Source organism: Convolutriloba macropyga, chromosome 6 (genome assembly GCF_964194025.1).
Source record: "Convolutriloba macropyga chromosome 6, txConMacr16.3, whole genome shotgun sequence".
Lineage (NCBI taxonomy): Eukaryota > Metazoa > Xenacoelomorpha > Acoela > Convolutidae > Convolutriloba > Convolutriloba macropyga.
Genome location: NC_134473.1, coordinates 4,875,473 through 4,896,521, shown reverse-complemented (window position 1 = coordinate 4,896,521; position 21,049 = coordinate 4,875,473). Strand labels below are relative to the sequence as shown.

Here is a 21,049-nt window from a genome sequence, read left to right as displayed (position 1 = left end):
TCTACTAGCTGCTCTCTAATAACCTTCATTTAGAGTGACACACACCCATTTGACCTTATCTCTTTGAACTAAACTAAATAAAAGTCAATTTCAAAGTGCATTTTCGAAGTCATTCCTGAGAGTGGGGTAAGTCAAGTGTGACCAAAAATTTAATCACGCACATAAACAAAAGAACTCGCTTCTCTAAGAGCAAAAAATGACGTCACGCACGCACTTCAATTGAAATTGCATGAACGAATGAACAAAAAGCAGATTGTTACGTCATATGGTCGTAACAAAAATCGCGACGACGAAATAAAAAAAAACCAAAAGAAGGCCAAAATTAGCCCCAGCTGTCGCTGTGCGGCTATTATACAAAAAAAATTAAAACCTGCTTTTCGCAGTCTTACAAAAATCATGGTCAACTTTTCTAAAGCACAGAGGATTAGAAAAGGATAACAACTCAAACAGCTCCAAAATTTGCGCTATAATTACAACCTAATGCAGTTGCCCCAGCTTCATTTTCGGTGTTTAACTTTAAATGTTAACTGTACAATTTTCATTTTCCGCTACAGCCATACGAAAAATGTTAATGATTGTTTTACGAACAAAATACAGGAAGTGAAACTCATAACAAGTCCTTGTTCAAGCTGGTGAAGTAAAAGATGGACCAAGTGTACTAAATGACAAATCTCTTAAGCTGGGCCAAGAGATGGCAGAGCAGCAGCACAGACAGAATTCATTCAAGTATGAAGAATGTTCCGAAATCAATTATACTTCTGAGACACCAATCCCACTGAAGTTTATAAAACAAATGGTCAGAATAACAAAAGATCTGCTGATATGTTTGAAATCAGTAACGTAATACTGAATGTAATACTGAAAACTATTTAACGTTTTTTGTACATAAACGTCTCGATCTCCGGTAATTTCCTGAAATACTGAAAACGGCTAAGGCTGCGAAACAACTAGAGACCCATGCCTCTTTTGCGGGTTGTTGGCATAAGAAATGGTACAACGTGTTAAAACATTAATTTTTCTAGGCGTTATGTCATTTGTTAGAAAATATTAAGTTCTAGGACCTTATCAGTACGGGTTCAGAAGTAAACGAAGTACTATCAAAACAATTGCTCAATTGTGGAATTATGCGATATCAAAAAGAATAATGAATCATCGAGTTGTGTTCCTTGACCTCAGTTAAGCCTTTGATACTGTTGAACATGAGATATTAAACGCGGTGTTCCTCAAGAATCAATAATGGGACCAATTCTCTTTTGATTTATGTTGACCTGATCTTGCGCTTGTGTGCAAAAAAAGGACTACAGCCCTGCCTACAGACGGTAAGTCAACATACTGCTCTCTAAAAGAAGGAGACGAGAACGTAGAACAAGATCTCCATAAAAAATGAGACTGGATGGAGAAAAACCAGCTCAAAGTTAATCATGAAGAATCAGATTAAGATGACAAAAAATTCGAATTTCAATATTAAACATAGCCGGCAGATTGCCGACAAATAGCCGCTTGTGGCCTACCATGAATTGAAACAACTAAAGATATAAGATTGACAGATCGATAACCAGCTTTTTAATAGACCACTAGACTATCTGGGTTAGATTCAGACCTTCATTTTTATGAGACACATTTGCTCTACAAGGAAAAAGCCCTAATGGAGCTTTTTCAAAATCAGTATTCCATATTAAAAACTCAAGACTCTATTACTCAGGAATTAGGGCATATAACTTTGGCACTACTTAGATGCACACTATTGACCTTTAATTAGTAAATGTTCACAAAATTTAAAGTTCCATAAGTGAGTTCAGATGTTTTTTTTAATCAGTTAGGTTACACAATTGACCTAAAAGCAGAAAAGACGTCACGAACACAAATTTTAACTGCCAAGCAGTAGAAGTCATCAAAAAAGTCAATTGTGTGGCCCAAAAACATAACTTTGTAGAACAACAAAGAAATGACAAAGAAGTTTAAAAAGATAAAAAGTTGATTTCAGTTCCAAAAAATTTACAGTCGCGCAGCTCCTGTACAAAACTAATGGTCTTAATTGCGAATACAACTGTAATAAAAAATTAAATTGGTCACAAAATTATATCTTAATTACTTTAGGTCATCGAAATTCTTTGAAAGCGTTTCAAGGTCAAAGACCTGCAAACTTTTTAGACACAAGAATTCCACGTCTATGAACTAGTTAAGGTGATTTCCAGGGTTCTTTGACGAAAATCCCCACACTATTTTTTGAACAATACACGATCAACAAATTTGAATTAGTGAAGAAGTTTTCCAATATTTTTTGCCAAAACTAGACATCTAACATTTAATAACGCTATCTGAAACAGAACTTTTTACCCTGCACTTCGGGATAATTACATAAAAAATAACCAATTCCTCTTAAAACAATTCTGGTAGGGGTCAGTAATCTCTATCTCGTCATGTTATGCTTCTTTTTTCAATATTCTTGTAAAAAGACATCACTCGACAGGTTCCCACCCATTTGAATGTCTTTCAAGCGCTGATTGTGCCAATGCACTGTACTTTTTATTCAGCGTTCAGAAATTCAAATTTAATCTAATATAATCTGATTCTTACCCATTAAAGCCCCATGAAATGAAACCATAAATCGTGCTTTATAGTAGAATAACAGTATTTAGGGGGAGGGGGGTTGAGATAAGTCCATATCACAGGAGTTGCAAACGGAGACAGGTGTAATGGAAATACGAAAGTTAAACATAGCCGGCAGATTGCCGGAATAGCTGCGAAAGAATAGACCTGCGTGCCATATAATTCAGATAAAAACAGATACAGATCTAAATTGAAAAAAAAAATCGACGCCGCTCAAAAAACTAGGCTAAAAAACATTCAGCGATAAAATAATAAAGCGAGTTAAAATTCATTCCATAGAAGCCTCTTATTAGGGACCTTTACTGCACATAGGAGTTCCTTTGACCTTGAACAAATTCAAATTAAACTTAAGTTTTAAAGTGCAAAAGTCATTTTATTGAGTGAGGTATGTCACGTATGATCAAAATCTAATCACGCAAATAACCTGAAAACTTTCGCTAAAGCGAGTGAGAAATGACGTCACGCGCGCAAATGCCGTTAGTGAGAGGAAGAAGTCATTCAGAAAATTTGACTTTTTCAGCTTTGCTGTGTGAGCAAATGTAAAACGAAAAAAGAGCGTCAGACGACGAGACAAAAAAACATTGCAGGACAAGTCCTGACGTACAATTCAAAGCATTTTCATTGACTTAACAAACAACTAGACCTAGAACGGACAATGAGTGAATTGGGAAAATCATTTCTTAAAAAATATCAGATGAAAAAAAAAAAACAAAAGATCAATGTCAAAATGCTGCTAGGGAGAACAAAAAACCACTAGTGAGATATGTAATTTTGATTCTAACAAAAAACTAGGTCCAGAATGAGCTGTGAATGGATTGCGAAAACTATTTAGAAAAAAATCCGATTCAAAAAATCGAAAAAAACAGTAAAAATCAGAGTGAAATTGCCGCATGTGAACAAAAACCACTACCGAGAAACCGAATTTTTGTTCAAACACAGTTTTCTCACTCTACTTCAAAATAAGAGCGAAAAAAGTTCACGCCGCAAAACCACTCGCTTTTTCGCTCCATTTCCTGTTTCGGCGTGACCAAAATCACCACTCCAATTTGACTTCAAAAATCATGAAAATGTGTGAACAGATCTTAAAAAAAACATAGCAGGACAAGTCCTGACGTACAATTCAAAGAATTTTCATTGACTAAACAGAAAAACTAGACCTAGAATGGACTATGAGTGAATTGAGAAAATCATTTTAAAAGAATTCAGATAAAAAAAAACATACCCGGCAGATTGCCGGAAAATAGCCGCCGTTGATTCCAATAAGCATGATTGGGATTGAACGAATAGAATATATTGAAAAAAAAAAGATTATTGTACAAAAATATTTTATAAGTCCAATTTATTTTGATGGCATTTCGTAGTTGAAAATACTTCTGTTTCTTAGAGAGGGGCTACAGGGGCTACTATCAACACCAATAAGCATTAGAGGTGGTAACTAAGACTTATAGGAACGACGTTCAAATAGCGGGCATCTAAAATTGGGCTTTATGGGTTTATCCCGTTTCTATTTCTGACTTCAATTTTTTATACCGACTCTGTTCATTTTGAATTGCTTTGCTTAGCAACTGATGTTTAAATTCACTTTTAGCAGAATGAGAGAAGAGAGAAACTAGCCTTGAGAAGTCAAAAAGATTTCACGCAAAATGTCGAAAAAGCGGCAAAATGGAAAAGCGAAAAAAAGTTTGACCAAGTAAAAAAAAAATACGAGCGCAATAATAGCCGGCTGAGAAGATGAGGGCGGCTATTAAACAGAAAATCAATGTCAAAATGCCGCATGTGAACAAAAACAACCACTAGCGAGCAATGAAAATTTAATTCAAACAAAAAAACAAGGCCTAGAATAAGCTGTAAATAGGTTGGGAAAACCATCTAGAAAAAAATCCGCTCCAGAAAATCGAAAAAACAGTAAAAAATTAGAGTGAAATTGCCGCATGTGAACAATAAACCACTACCGAGAAACCGAATTTTTGTTCAAACACCGTTTTCTCACTCTACTTTAAAATTAGAGCAAAAAAAATTTACGCCGCAAAACCACTCGCTTTTCAGCTCCATTTCCTGTTTCGGCGTGACCAAAATCACTACTCCAATTTGACTTCAAAAATCATGAAAATGTGTGAACAGATCTTAAAAAAAACAGCACCCCAATACAATTCAAATTCTTTGAATTGTAAAAAGACAGCGCCCCAATACAATTCAAATTCTTTGAATTGTAAAAAAAACCAAGAGCACCGCAATATAGCTACGCTCAGCTTACAGCTTTGCAGCTATAAAAATCTTTCTTAATCCTTAGCAGAAAACGTAGGGAGACATGCAAGTTTTTGGGGATGAGACCTCATGATTTCCAAGTAAACAAATGAATCGATCTCGATCCGATTAAATGTTAACTAGAAAGTCAAAAGGCAACAGTCTAATTTACACATAGCGAAAAACTTTTTCGTTGTTATGGCAGCATGTTATACATCCTGTTAAATAATTTTTTCTCACAGGAGGACACTGAGCGTAGCCAATTGACCCAATTTAAGTCAACAGGTGTGCCCTGAGGCAGGCCTTTCCCCATTATAGACTGACCTCTTTACAAGACGGCGTTACAAACTCCTGGTTTTCGGAATTCTCATCCATTTCCTGGTTTGAGTCATAGAAAATGACTTCATCGTCATTGTCATCGCCATCATCACTACTGTGGATGTCAGCGGACACATTATCAATGACATCAATCTTGCCATCGTTATCTCGTTCCTTAGCAATTGCTTCCCGTTTGTCTTCGAAAAAAATTACGATTGCAGATGTATTGTCTGAACGAACTCCTGCCACTTGACATCTACAGATGACATTAGTGACCAGTTTCTCTGCGACGTTGTAGTTGTTGCCCACATTTTCAGAGTCAAATTGCAAGATCTTTTTGACGACCAACTGAAACATCAAACAGATTCAGAACATTTATCACCAACAAGTACAACTCAGAGCGAAATGAACTAACAGATCAATTATGACAAGAGAGGCTTTTACAGATCATAATCTACAAAAACATTACGTCCAAAATAGTAAAATTTAATGGATCATATTATTTCCAACCCCCCGACGCACGTTCATTTTTACATAATGAGAGACTATGTAATGGCACTGGGGGAGCATAACGTACTGGGGCTGGTGGGGAAAAACGGAAAAGATCCAATTTAAACAAAGCCGGCAGATTGCCGGAAAAGAGCCACCGTTGACGCGCTTGATGCACATTGGGATTGGAACAGAAAAAGTCAAATTAACCTAATTTTTTCCCTTTTTTTCAGTGTCAAAAAGTTATAATTTGGCGAGCAGTTTTAGTCAGATTATAAAACATTACTTAATTCAGCCTCTAAACTGAAATCTAATAAACTTAATACCAATGTCATCTAGCAAACACTCTAATGAACTTGGATAACCTATTTCCCAAAGACTCAATGACCGGGCTATATCAGTTTATCACGTTTCTTTTGATTTGCTCTTTTGACTTCGACAGTATTCACCTCATTGCGTAACTCCTTGCGTGAACGAATTTTAACTCCATTCAGTTGTAATAGTGAGTGAAGTAAGTCAGACGTCAATCGTGAAAATCGTGAATTATGTAAAACCAAAATCGTGATCAAAAGGTAAAGCGAGTTAAAAAACCTAGCCGGAAGAAATCCGGAAACGACTCGAAGCACAAAAGTGACCATCCCCGCCGTCCTAACGTACATTCTACATGACTACGCTAAGCATTTTGAAATAACAACAGGAAAAAATCATGATAAAACACCCTCACAGAAACTAATACACCATCTGATAAAATTTAATTCCAGTCGGGACTGAAAAAACAATTAGTAAAGGACCCTATAAAACAAGTAGTTTAGAAAAATAAAAATAACAATTGACGGACAGGTTCTTAAATGGGTTGAGAAACTCGAGGAAAGGGAAAGGAGATGACGGTCAGAATCGAAAACCTCTCTAAAAATATCTCTACGAATTCTAAAAGCAATGTCCGAACCATTATTAAAACAAGTTAATTACGTTCTCTCTTACATCAGACACCTATCAAATAATTGACGGAGAAGTACTAAACAGACACCCATCCAATAATTGACGGAGAAATACTAAACAGGCACCCATCCAATAATTGACGGAGAAGTACTAAACAGACACCCATCCAATAATTGACGGAGAAATACTAAACAGACACCCATCCAATAATTGACGGATAAGTACTAAACAGACACCCATCCAATAGATACCAGAGAGGTGCTAAACAATATGAGAAAAATAGGAAAATTGTTTAATTCATTCAAGTCTATAGAGCCCTCCTAACATTTCAAAATTCTTCCCGGAAAGTATTGAGCAGAAGACTTTCATAACTTCTGCTAGATCGGTCACTCATCCAATAAGCAGGAGAAAAAAATGGACAAAGCCAAATAAAAGAAATTAGTCTAATTGAATTTAGGGCAAAAGTGCCAAGTCTAGACATGAACTGTCAACACATAGTAGCAACACTTATAGAATACCTCTTAGCTACGAATTAACCGAGAAATTATACAGCGAGAAGCGTAAGATCAGAAATAGGCGAAAACCATGAAAAACATCAAAACCAGCAAAAAAATTGCCCAAGTTTAGCCAATTTTCATCAACCAAAATATTTGAAAAATTGATCGAAACAAAAAAAACCAGCAAGACTGCTAGGACAACTGATTTCAACCACAAAAATCCGCAACTGAGATCAAAAAAAGAAGCAGAATACAAAAAAATGCTAAAAAAAGATTAAAAAAGACAAAATGGTAAAACAGCTAAAAATATTATCTTGAAGTGTAATATTTGCTTCATATGGTCAACACTACTTCCAAACACACAATTACTAGATTAAATATCTGTGCGAAACACCTTTGATAGAAAAAATTAAATTAAAACTAAAAAACTGCTTTAAAACCAAACGTGATCAAAAAAATTCCACTCGCTAAGCGAAAGTTTTTTCACGCCTAGTTTTCTCTTACTGCATCTTTCGCAAAAGACATGAATGGAAAACCAATCTCTTTCTTCTTGCTGCTCCTTCAGCCGTTTGACCTTAAACTTGACATGAAGCATTGACTTTTTAAGTCCTGTTTCAAATACACTCCTTATCAAATACACACAATATCGATCAAATAATAAGTACATATAGAAATTCAGCATTTCCTTAAAACAAGACACTGTCATCTTTCTGTATAAATAAAAAAATGAAAAAAAAGGTTAGAGAGGTTCGAGAAATTAAAAAGATTTGCAAAAAATGGTCAAAATATTAAAATTTAAAAAATATACTAAAATAGTAATTAAAAAAAACAAATTTTCATTCAATTTCAATCATTAAACGTCAAAAACTAATTCCGTTTTCCACAACACGAAATTAAACCACTGATTGTGCACAAAGAGATATTTCTACGATTTAAAACCAAAAACGAACAAAAAACAAGGAAAATTGGACAAAAATCGCAAAAAAACTGACTAATAAGTGTACAATTTTATAAACCGAAGAAGACCTCACGTTCAAAAGAGGTGTTCAATGCAAGAACTGCAGAACGAGCGTTGTATTATACACTGATTTTTAAGAAAAAAGCCCTCTCTCAGATCCAAAAACAAAAATTAAGAAAAAAATGTAAAAATTAGCAGAAAGTCGAAAAATATGTCGCCATTTTACAATTGAAAAGAATTGTACGGCTAAGCAATAATTTGCGGTATAAATTTCATAAATTTACGTATTAATGCAGCATCGATCAAAAACTATTTCCACAAAAAAAACGAAACTACAATTTAAAAAAAATGAGCCGAATGGACGAAACACGGCCAAAAACGGTTAGCTATTTGCGCCAGTCTCTTAAAAACTCTTTTCGAAGTCAGAAAGTCATTCAATGAACTCAGCGCATGATCGAAAAACTTTCCTCGCTTTGAAAAAATCTGTTGACCGTGACAGCTTTTCTCACTTTCGCTTTTAGGTCAAAATGCCGCATGAACAAAACTCCTGTAAAAAACACCGATAGAAAACCAATACACCTCTTCGAGTCGTAAAAAAGGACAGCGCCTAAATAATAGCCATTGAGAGGCTGACGGCGGCTATTAATAATAGAAGAACTAATTCTTAAAACGCTTGAATTAGCCCAACGGTTGATTTCGGAAACATCAAATTTTCTGACAAGCCAACAGTTGGGGATGTATTTATCTGCACTTTCATTAATCGCCAATCACTAATACAAGGGCCGAAACAGAATAGGTCCGGGACTTTAATGCAACTTATTATCAATTAAGCTCTATTTCAATTCTTCCTTATAGACGCGTTGGTAACAGACAATGTAAGCAGTGTCGTATATTGGGGCCCTTTAGGCTGACAAAACGATCTCAAAGTTGATTTTGAAGAAGAAGAGACATAAGTTATGTCTCAAAACCCGCAAATAGAAAGCCAAATTCTCAAAAAAACACCGATTAACGTCGGATTAATTGATCTCAGACGACAGACGGTGGGCATTTTAATTCAGGGGGTGTAGTTTAGAAATTTTTTATGGGCAAAAAGATCCGCCCTCATAGTGGTTTGAACCCGCGACCTCCAGGACTTCAGTATAAAATCTAATCCATAAAGCTATTGCGGTTTGCTACTTAATCGCTATTATTTTAGCAAACCTCGTTTCGGATAGAGAGCAATAGAGATAACACAAAAAAAAGAAAATTGCTTCAAAGTGCAGATCGTTCATGAACAAAAAAGTACAAAATGGCCAAGCAAGAAGTCAGCACAAAAAGACACACACACATTTACAAAAATTAGTACAAAATTCGTTCGAGAGCAATTAACCACATGTATCAATTGAAGAAATCAACTTATTTAGCCGCGAGGCGCTATAATACCATCGAAGGGCTTAACAAATGTGTTAGAGTTTATTATAGACCCCTTTTAAGATTTAAAATAAAATATAAAGAAAAAAAGACCAATAGTGCCGCATTTAAATTTGACTTCAAATACTATACTGCCGCAAGCTAAGATAGTGGCTTCACTTCTGACAGAGACCAATTTAGTTCACGCTAAAATAAGAAAAACAAGAAACAGTCGAAAAGTCAGAGCATCAGACAAAAAAATCGATCACACAAAAAGGAAAGTCCTCTAAAAAAGTCCGACAGAAAATAAACCTAAAACCTTTGTTTGAGAGCAATAAAAGAACAAGCAACATAGGGATCACCACAATTTGCTGTCGACAAGTGCTGATGTTAAAACACTTCACTTAGAAATAGCAACAACTAATACCTAAAAACAAAAATACTACCTCAGATGTCTACCTCAGACAATGTCTAGCTCAGATGCCGACCGGGTCATAGCGGCAAACACCTAAACGCCGAAGACGCTACTTTTCTTGAAATATGACGTCGGTATTTTTTTTTCTGGGGAATAATGACATTTCCCCTAAACCCTGAATGGAGCTGGATTGTACCCGAAAAACTGCAGCAAAGTTGTATGCTTTTGCGATGTGCCTCATGAGTGGAAAACTGATACCAGAGTTGTTGGTCTAATTCATAGGCCAGATGTGCGCTATGACATTGTTAAACCGCTAAACTAACGATTACCTCAAACTTGCTCGGAAAGATGTACGTTGGACGAAGAAAAATTCATTCCTCTCATTTCATCAAGCAAAACTAAGAAGACCTTGCACATTTTAACTTCTTCGGGAAAAAACTAGTGACTCTGAGCATTATTGATACACGACTCTAATTTTGGCTTGTATTGTATGTTTGGCTTTACTTTGAAAAAGACGGATTTTTGCTGGCGGATTTTCGGCAGAGTTTACAAGTTATCGCAAGCAGTTTACAGATCTGCACTTTTGTCTTGCACAATGGTCACTAATTGCAAGCGTACTTCTAAAGTCAATTTTGTTAAGTCATTACCTCAAGATGCTATTAATTTGTTTAGATGAAAACAATTAGATGTTCTTAAAATTCAGCAATAAGAAGTTGGTTTTGAATTGCCAATTTTCGCAACAATTGGCAGGGACTTCCAAATTTCTTACAATTTATTTTTTTTCTGGCAAGTTAATCAAAAACGCGAGCTATGTTTTGAAGTTTAACTATTTATAAAAAGGTTTATAAAGTCAATTCCACCAAGTTGGAAGGAGAACAACCAACTTTTAACTCATTGCTGTTCCTTTTGAATCTCAATTTCAGAAAGCTTTTGGTTTTACAGTCAATAGTTTGCATTCTTGTTTTGTCTTATACAATTGGTTTTTGTTTGGATGGCCCTTCAAGACCATAAGAACTTTTCAGTTTCTCATTTCCCCAACAATTAAACTCTTTTGGTGTCGCTGAAAAGGTTTTCTCGTTCCTTCGAAGACTGGCGTCGAAAAAAGACAGGCTTTCTATAAACTAAAACGGTGTATTTCTATATACTAAACGTGTTGGGCTCTAAAATGGGACAAAACTTCTGCATGTTTAGGGGGCCCTCCGGAAGCGCATGTTTACGAGCATCATTGAACAGCAGGTATTAGCCGGGTGATGGGGGAGCTTTGGATTGAAAAAAAACGGATTAAGCGGGGGATCGAACCGTTGACCCTATGAGTGGGAAGCACTTATCTTAGCCATTTGGCTACGGGGTAGTAACTATGTACTTTATTAATCCTTTTCACATGCCCTTGCATGGTTCTGGTCCAAAAAGATGCACTGTTCAGTTTCTTTCGAGTGCGATTGAGTTCATTTTGCTAAAGTTGATTGTTCATTTTGCTTGAGTTCCATGAATGGAGTTGGCAGAGAGAGCAAAGGCTTTCAACGCCACGTCCATTTATAGTGAATCACTATGAACTATATATTGCTATCTGTGTTGCAGTCGGGACTGCGTAAGACGTACTTCACTGGTCAATGCTGTGACATCTTATCTTTTTACGTAAATTCGAAAGTCAATAATGCGAAGGTCAAACCAGCAATAATGTAAACTGATGCAATAATGTGAACCCCCCCAGCCATTCAGTCATCCTATTTGTTATGTCTCTCTTTGGTATTTATTTAAGTTTGTGCGTGCGTGAATCTGTTGTTTCTTTACGCCTGTTTGACCTTCCCATTGTTGAGACGATCGTTGCTCCCTTAAGGTTTTCTTTCTATTTCGGTCAGCGCGTGTCTCCAATTTGTAAGACCGGTTTAATTTTTGCTGCATCAGAGTAACCGTTTCATGTGTGATCTGTCTTCAATCAAGGTCTACAAAATCATTCACTAGCTGTGCTGAAAAAAAAGCTTTCAACTTTTGCGCTTGCTTCTCTGCAAAACAATTTGAAAACCTTTTGAGAGCACTGAAGAGGAGGTAGCACTTGCTGTTAAGCACGTCGAGCGCGCAGTTGAAAACGGAATAGGCGCGCCGGAATTCTCAGCGGTGCAAAAAAGTGAGACTTTGACCGAGATAAAGAAGCAAGTCATGAAAAGCAATTCTTCCGCGCTTTCTTTTATTGGGTTAAATATTGACCCAATAAGCACGTCGAGCCCGCAGTTGAAAACGGAATAGGCGCGCCGGAATTCTCAGCGGTGCAAAAAAATGAGACTTTGGCCGAGATAAAGAAGCAAGTCGTGAAAAGCAATCTTCCGCGCTTCCTTTTATTGGGTTAAATATTGACCCCCCCCCCCCCAAATCCCAATTTAAATGAAAGGTTAACTGGCAGCAGAGACAAACTTTCCTTATTTTCGAAATCTAGATTAAAGCGAAAGAATTGCAACGATAAGGAGTCGCGGAATTTTCGCAATGTCAGATGGAGCTGCTCCACCACCCAAACGACGACAGTAAACAAACAAGAAACTGGTGGAAGCATTAAAAAGGGATGCCAATCCATTAAGCAAATCAAAGTGACAACGAAGGTTGACAAATCGGCAGAGACTTAAAAAAAATTTGTGGCTCAATCTGGTGTTAAAAGGTATCGAACCCAGACGAGTGTGGTTCTCCCTAATACGGAGCAAAGACGAATAATGAGCAATTTGTTCCACCTGCCCAGAAATTGAATTCAGTTCATGATGTGGTTGTCAATACATTTGCAGCTCGAGAAAAATGAAAATAAAAGTTTGTGGAGGAATGGGAAATTTTTTGACTGATTGAGCAACTTAAAATGATATGGAGTCATGTGCTTTAGTAATTTTGTGAAAATAAAACTTTGAGTTCTCTATTTGCGATGTCTTGGTGTAAAAGCTAAGCTAAATATTTTGTTCTATTACACTCAACTGTATTACTTCTGGTTTTGATATCCATTGAACAGAAGTTCTGTCTAAATTGTTTTTCTTGGCTCCCGTTTCTATGCAGTCATTACAATTACATTTGGGTTAAGAAAGCAAATTTTCTTTGATGGCCAACAAAATGTTAACCTTGGTTTTTGTTTACGCATCGGAAATGGGTTTTTATATGCGCGTTTACTTGTGCTTGGAAGCTTCAAAAAACAATTTGGTACATTAAGATCATATTGGATTTTCTTAATTTTCTTATTGAATTGGTTAATTGATGCTTTTGATCGCCGAAATTTTATTCTTTAAAATTTCATAGGACACTCGACTTGATAAGTCTTTCCAAACCGGATCTGCAATTTCAGCAGAATTTTACGCATCAATTCTGGGAAAAGCTAATGTAGACAGTTGCCCAAAGAGAAACTTTTTAATTAGGCTTGCTTTTCGATGATTTTTTTATCAGTCTGCAGAGCTTCAGTTGTTATTATTTGGCCATTGTTATCCATAAAGAGGACAAGAGCCAACAATGCTTCATGTTGGCAAAAGCCAACAGATCCGCGCGTTAGCGTGACCTCTATTACAATGAGTTTGATGTGCTAAACGTTCTATTTCGGTATTGCTAAATCTCAGACAAGTGTGAGAACATGTTCTAAAGATTTGAGGAGCTCCTGAAACATGTTGATTTGACTCTTGGTTACTTTGAATCTAAATCAAAAAAACCCACACCTCCATGATGATCACTCAATACACTGACCAAATTGAACAGCAGTAAAGCATCTTGTTAACATCAGTCGATTTTTAAACTGTACTAACGACACTCCTCAGGATCTTAAAAAAAATTGAAAGCAGCTGAAATTGCCTCCTCGCTCGAAATCTATTTGATGCACAAATTTGATACTTGTTCAACTTTTCACTGAAACATAATTTTATTGCAAATCATCCAAGGTTTCCTGACCTCATTACCAAAAGCGTTTACAAACTCAACAAATTGCTCTCTACTTAAATGAATGTGCGATATTCCTCTCTTTGGTTTTGCTTTACAATTCTTGTTCAGATCAAACGTGTTAGAAGCTGCGCTATAAATGTCGGTCTTGAAGTTGAAAAAAATGTATGATTGACAGTATAGCCTCCGTGCGCTGATCTGAAATTTTGTTCAAGACAGTATTAAACCGATAACGAAGAGAGGACAGAAGAGGTTGGACAAGGTGCGGCTCAATTGGGACTGGTTGACCAGCAGGAGGGACTCTTCTCAATAGAGCGTGCAGCTCTGTTCATGTATTCAGTTTTTTGCGCATTTGAAAAAACTTTTTTTGCTCGACCTTGAGGGATTAGATCTGACAGGAAATAAATTTAAGGATTGTCGCTCTGACGCTGAGTACATAACACTTTTATGTTTCAGGAGGAGGATATAGAGATGTTTGCTGGCTCAACTTCTTCAACAGAGAAGTTCATTACTGAATTTGAAACGATCTGCGATAAGCATAAGGTGTCCATAGTCGGCCGTAAAGATATCCTTCAAGTTTTTGCGAACAATTTACCTGTACCTAATAACTTACTCGCCAAGCTCTCTGTACCATTTTATCAACGGTGTCAACCAGTAATATTGAGACTGTTAAGCTTTGCTTTGAGGATGTTAGGTACCACAAAAAGTAATTCTGCTTTGAAACGTTTCTTATCTTTTGATGTAATGTGGTGGCAGTTGTTCAGGGGGAAAAGGACAATTTTGTTTGGATCTAAGTCGTCAACTCATTTAAGTAAGATTATGAATCTACCAAGGAATTCTCCCGCTGACCCAATGCACGAAATTGTTTTGTTTAATGGTAAAATATCAAAATTTCCGATAACTTTGAGGAAAGGGCAATTAATGCAAAGAGCAGAACCTCTGGTGACTAGAGTTAGAGTCCCGTTCAATACTGAACAGAGAGAAAAATCACTATACGATATTCAATTTTGGAAAAGATTCGATTTCAAGCTGATTCTCATCATATTGCGCCTCTTGTTTTTAACGGTGTTCAAATAGAGGGGTCTTATTTACCAAACTTTTTCTGCCCGTGCCCTCTTATCAGAACTTTGTCTGAGCTTGAGGTAAAACAGAATTTAATAATCAAAGTTTAATCAAGTTGTTTTTTGAAAATTCTGTTGAGATCTATCGCACAGATTAGCAGTCGTTCAATTTCCGCACGATGAGACACCTATGTGAACAAGTTAAAAGGAACGGACCGCTTTGGTGATTTTTGGCATTTTATTTTGAATTCGCTAATTTTGGGCTGCTGAGTACTGCTCAAGGTACAATTAAGGAGCCTGAAGCGATCGACGAAAGGTTCATAAGGCATCCAGCGTTGTTGGAAAACATGCCAAGTCTTCTGAAAATCATTTCCAAGGACTAACCTCGGTCAGTGAAAGTACAATTGTTTAGCGATGACGATGCCGGCAATTTTTCCAATTTTGATAGCATGGATAATGTTTTGCGTCGTTGCCATACACTCGAATATGTGAAATTTAGCCGAATGTATCTTTCAACTGAATGATCTAAGGTTTTTTCGCGTTAATACTTGTTTCTCAAACAAGCGGCAAATTCACAGTTAAAAAATTGGTAAAAAAAAATAAAGTAGTTTGAACCCACCGAGGTTCCCAGATCACATGGCTTTTTGAGCTGCCTGGTTTAAATTATATCGAAATTATTCCACCCGAAAACCTGAGATGGAAAACTATTCAAGTCCAGGATACGTTCCTTCTATTTAGGAGCCAAAAAGAGAAAGTTTTGCTTAGAAATGTTTCTTAGCTTTTGATGTCATGGGGGAGGAAATTGTTCATAGGAAAGGGACAATTTGTTTGGATCTAAGTCGTCAACTCATTTAAGTAAGATTATGAATCTACCAAGGAATTCTCCCGTTGACCCAATGCACCAAATTGTTTTGGTTATTGGTAAAATATCAAAATTTCCGATAACTTTAAGGAAAGGGCAATTAATGCAAAGAGCAGAAACTCTGGTGACTAGAGTTAAAGTCCCGTTCAATACTCAACAGAGAGAAAAATCACTATACGATATTCAATTTTTGGAAAGGATTCGATTTCAAGCGGATTCTTATCATATTGCGCCTCTTGTTTTTAACGGTGTTCCAATAGAGGGGCCTGATTTACAAAGCTTTTTCCGCCCTTGACCTCTTATCAGAACTTTGTTTGAGCTTGAGGTAAAACAGAATTTAATAGAGACGCAAAGTTTAATCATGTTGTTTTTTTTGAAAATTCTGCTGAGATCTATGGCACAGATTGCCAGTCTTTCAATTTCCACACGAAGAGACATTTATGTGAACAAGTTAAAAGGAAAGGACCGCTTTGGTGATTTTCGGCATTTTGTTTTGAATTTGCATATTTTGGGCTGCTGAGTACTGCTCAAGGTACAATCAAGGAACCTGAAGCGATGCCGAAATGTTCATAAGGCATTGAGCGTTCTTGGAAAACATGCTAATAGTCTTCTGAAAAATATTTGCAAGGACTAACCTCGGTCAGTAAAAGTGTACTTCTTTAGTGATGAGGATGCCGGCATTTTTTCCAGGTTTCGATAGCATGGAAAAAAATTTGCGTCGTTGTCATACACTCGAAAATGTAAAATTTAGCTGAATGTATCTTTCAACTGAATGATCCAAGGTTTTTTTTCAAGTTAGTTGTTCCTCAAACTCAAGCTGCAATTTCACGGTTCAAAAATTTGCAAAAATCTAAGGTAGTTTGAACCCGCCGAGCTTCCTAGGTCTCATGGTTTTTTGAGCTGCTTGGTTTAAATGCTATCAAAATTATTCCAGCCAAAAACCTGAGATGGAAAACCATTCAAAGCCAGGATACGTTCATTCTATTTAGGAGCCACAAAGAGAAAATTTTGCCTAGAAATGTTTCTTATATTTGATGTCATGGGGGTGGAAATTGTTCAGAGGAAAGGGACAATTATGTTTGGATCTAACTCGTCAATTCAATTAAGTAAGATTATGAATCTACCAAGAAATTCTCCCGCTGACCCAATGCACCAAATTGTTTTGGTTATTGGTAAAATATTATGAAAATTTCTGATACTTTCAAGGAAAGGACAGTTAATGCAAAGAGCTGAAACTCTGGTGACTGGAGTTGAAGAGACGTTCGATAGTCAACAGAGGACAAAATCACTATCCGATATTCAATTTTGAAGTTCGATTTCAAGCTGATTCTTTTCATATTGCGCCTCTTGTTCTTTAACGGTTTTCCAATAAAGGATCTTATTTACAAAGTTTTTTTTCTCTCTTCCCTCGCTCTGCTATCAGAACTCATCTCAGCTGGAGGTAAAACAGGAGAATTTAATAGTGGCGCAAAGTTTAATCATATTGTTTTTTGAAAATTCTGTTGAGATCTATGACACAGATTCTCAGTCCTTCAATTTCCACACGGTAGGACACCTATGTGAACAAGTTAAAAGGAAAGGACCGCTTTGGTGATTTTCGGCATTTTGTCTTGAATTTGCTAATTTTGGGCTGCTGAGTACTGCAGGGTACAATCAAGGAGCCTAAAGCGATTGCCAAATGTTCCTAAAGCATCCAGCGTTCTTGGAAAATATGCTAATTATCTTCTGAAAAATATTTTCAAGGACTAATATTTTCGCGCTGCTGAGTACTGCTCAAAGTTCAATCAAGGAGTCTGAAGCGATCGCCCAAAAAGTTCATAAGGCATCCAGCGTTCTCGGAAAACATGCCAATAGTCTTCTGAAAAATATTTTCAAGGACTAACCTCGGTCAGTGAAAATGTAAAGTTGTTTAGCAATGACCATGCCGGCATTTTTCCAGATTTTGATAGCATGGAAAATATTTTGGGTCGTCGTCATACACTCAAATATTTAAAATTTAGCTGAATGTATCTTTCAACTGAAAGATCCAAGGTTTTTTCGCGTTAATAGTTGTTTCTCAAACTCAAGCGGCTATTTCACGGTTGGATAATTTGCAAAAATGTAAGGTAGTTTGAACCTGCCGAGCTTCCTAGGTCACATGGTTTTTTTGAGCTGCTTGGTTTAAGTGCTATCAAAATTATTCCAGCCAAAAACTTGAGACGGAAAACCATTCAAGTCCCGGATACGTTTCTTCTCGTTAGGAGCCAAAAAGAGTTTCTTAGCTTTTGATGTCATGGGGGTGGGAATTGTTCATAGGAAATGGATAATTATTTTTGGATCTAAGTCGTCAACTCATTTGAGTACAATTATGAATCTACCAAGGAATTCTCCCGTGGACCTAATGCACCAAATTGTCTTGGGTATAAGTAAACTATTATCAAAATTTCTGATAACTTCAAGGAAATGGTAGTTAATGCAAAGAGCTGGAACTCTGGTGACTGGAGTTAAAGTGCCGTTCGATAGTCAACAGAGAACAAAATCACTATCCGATATTCAATTTTGTAAAAGGATCGATTTCAAGCTGATTTTGGGTCATATTGTGCTTCTTGTTTTTTAACGGTTTTCGAATAGAAGGATCTTATTTACAAAGTTTTTTACTCCGCCCTTGCCCTGCTATCAGAAATTTTCTCAGTTGGAGGTAAAACAGGAGAATTTAATAGAGGCGCATTCTTTAATCAAGTTGTTTTTTGAAAATTTTGTTGAGATCTATGACACAGATTCCCAGTCTTTCAATTTCCACTCGCTGAGACACCTAAGTACGCAAGTTCGAATAAAAGGACCGCTTTGGTGATTTTCGGCATTTTGTTTTGAATTTGCTAATTTCGCGCTGCTGAGTACTGCTCAAAGTTCAATCAAGGAGTCTGAAGCGATCGCCCAAAAAGTTCATAAGGCATCCAGCGTTCTCGGAAAACATGCCAATAGTCTTCTGAAAAATATTTGCAAGGACAAACCTCGGTCAGTGAAAATGTAAAGTTGTTTAGCGATGACGACGCCGGAATTTTCAAGATTTTGATAGCATGGAAAATGTTTTGTGTCGTTGTCATACACTCGATTATGCAAAATTTAGCAGAATAAATCTTTCAACTGAATGATATAAGTTTTTTTCGCGTTAATAGTTGTTTCTCAAACTCAAGCGGCAATTTCACTGTTGGAAAATTATCAAAAAAATGTCAGGTAGTTTGAATCGGCCGGGCTTCCTAGGTCACATGCTTTTTTGGGCTGCTTGGTTTAAATTCTATCAAATTAGTCCAGCCAAAAACTTGAGATGGAAAGCCATTCAAGTCCACGATACGTTCCTTCTTGTTAGAAGCCAAAAAGAGAAAGTTTTGCTTAGAAATGTTTCTTATCTTTTGATGTCATGGGGTTGGAATTGTTCATAGGAAAGGGAGAATTATTTTTGGGTCTAAGTCGTCATCTCATTTAAGTAAGATTAAAAATCCAACAAAGAATTCTCCCGTTGACCCAATGCACCAAATTGTTTTGGTTATTGGTAAATCAAAATTTCTGATAATTTTCAGGAAAGGGCAGTTAATGCAAAGAACTGAAACCCTGGTGACTGGAGTTGAAGTGCCGTTCGATAGTCAACAGAGAACAAAATCACTATCCGATATTCAATTTTCGAAAGGGTTCAATTTCAAGCTGATTTGTTTCATATTCCGCTTCTTTTAAGGTTTTTTCAAAAGGAGGATCTTATTTACAAAAATTTTTTCATCCTCCCTTGCCCTGTTATCAAAACTTTTCTCAGTTGGATGTAAAACAGGAGAATTTACTGGAGGCGCAAAGTTTAATCAAGTTGGGTTTTGAAAACTCTGTTTGAGATCTATGACACAGATTCCCAGTCTTTCAATTTCCACACGATCAGACACCTATGTGAACAAGTTAGAAGGAAAGGACAACTTTGATGATTTTAGGCATTTTATTTTGAATTTGATAATTTTGGGCAGCTGAGTACTGCTCAAAGTACAATCAAGGAGCCTGAAGCGATTGCCGAAAAGTTTATAAGGCATCCAGCGTTCTTGGAGAACATGCCAATAGTCTTCTGAAAAAAAATTGCAAGGACTAACCTCGGTCAGTGAATAGGTAAAGTTGTTTAGCGATGACGACGCCGGCAATTTTTCCAGTTCTCGATAGCATGGAAAATGTTTTCCGTCGTTGTCATACACTCGAATATGTAAAACTTAGCTGAACGTTTCCTCAACTGAATGATCTAAGGTGTTTTTCGCGTTAATAGTTGTTTCTAAGACAATTGGCAATTTCACTGTTGGAAAATTTGCAAAAAATGTGAGGTAGTTTGAATCCGCCGAGCTTCCTTGGTCACATGGTTTTTTGAGCTGCTTGGTTGAAATTCTATCAAAATTATTCCAGGCGAAAGATTGAGGTGGAAAACCATTTAAGTCCAGGATACCTTCCTTCTTGTTAGAAGCCAAAAAGAGAAAGTTTTGCTTAGAAATGTTTCTTATCTTTTAATGTCATGAGGGTGGGAATTGTTCATAGGAAAGGGAGATTTATTTTTGAATCTAAGTTGTCATCTCATCTAAGATTAAAAATCTAACATAGAATTCTCCCGTACACCCAATGCACCAAATTGTTTTGGTTATTGGTAAAATATTATCAAAATTTCCTATAATTTTAAGAGAAAGGGCAATTAATGCAAAGAGCAGAAACTCTGGTGACTAGAGTTAAAGTGCCGTTCGAAACTCAACAGAGAGCAAAATCAGATATTCAATTTTGGAAAGGGTTCAATTTCAAGCTGATTCTTATATTATTGCGCCTCTTGTTTTTAACGGTGTTCCAAAAGAAGGGTCTTATTTACAAAGCTTTTTCCGCCCTTGACCTCTTATCAGAACTTTGTCTCAGCTTGAGGTAAAAGAAAATTTAATAGAGGTAAAATTTAATCAAGTCGTTCTTTGAAAAATCTGTGGAGATCTACTCTATGGCACAGAATGCCCGTCTTTCAATTTTCGAACGATTAAACACTTATGTGAACAAGTTAAAAGGAAAGGAGCGCCTTGGTGAATTTCGGCATTTTGTTTTGAATCGCTTATTTTAGGCTGCTGAGTATTGCTCAAGGTACAATCAAGGACCCTGAAGCGATCGCCAAAAACTTCATAAGGCAGCCAGCGTTCTTGGAAAATATTCCAATATTCTTCAAAAAATATTTGCAACGACTTACCTCGGTCAGTGAAAGTAAAGTTGTTTAGCGATGACGACGCCGGCATTTTTCCAGATTTTGATAGCATGGAAAATGTTTTGGGTCGTCGTCATACACTCAAATATTTAAAATTTAGCTGAATGTATCTTTCAACTGAATGATCCAAGGTTTTTTCGCGTTAATAGTTG

General features: G+C 36.6%; 1 protein-coding gene across 1 annotated transcript in view; it reads right to left on the bottom strand.

Annotated features, from left to right (window-relative positions):
* The window catches only part of LOC142341442 (uncharacterized), a 57,798-nt gene that overhangs the window by 8,216 nt on the left and 28,533 nt on the right, over positions 1-21,049 (bottom strand). Inside the window, exon 5 of the mRNA XM_075392384.1 lies at positions 5,179-5,520. Coding sequence (XP_075248499.1) covers positions 5,179-5,520 — 342 coding nt within the window. The remainder of the gene's footprint in view (positions 1-5,178; positions 5,521-21,049) is intronic.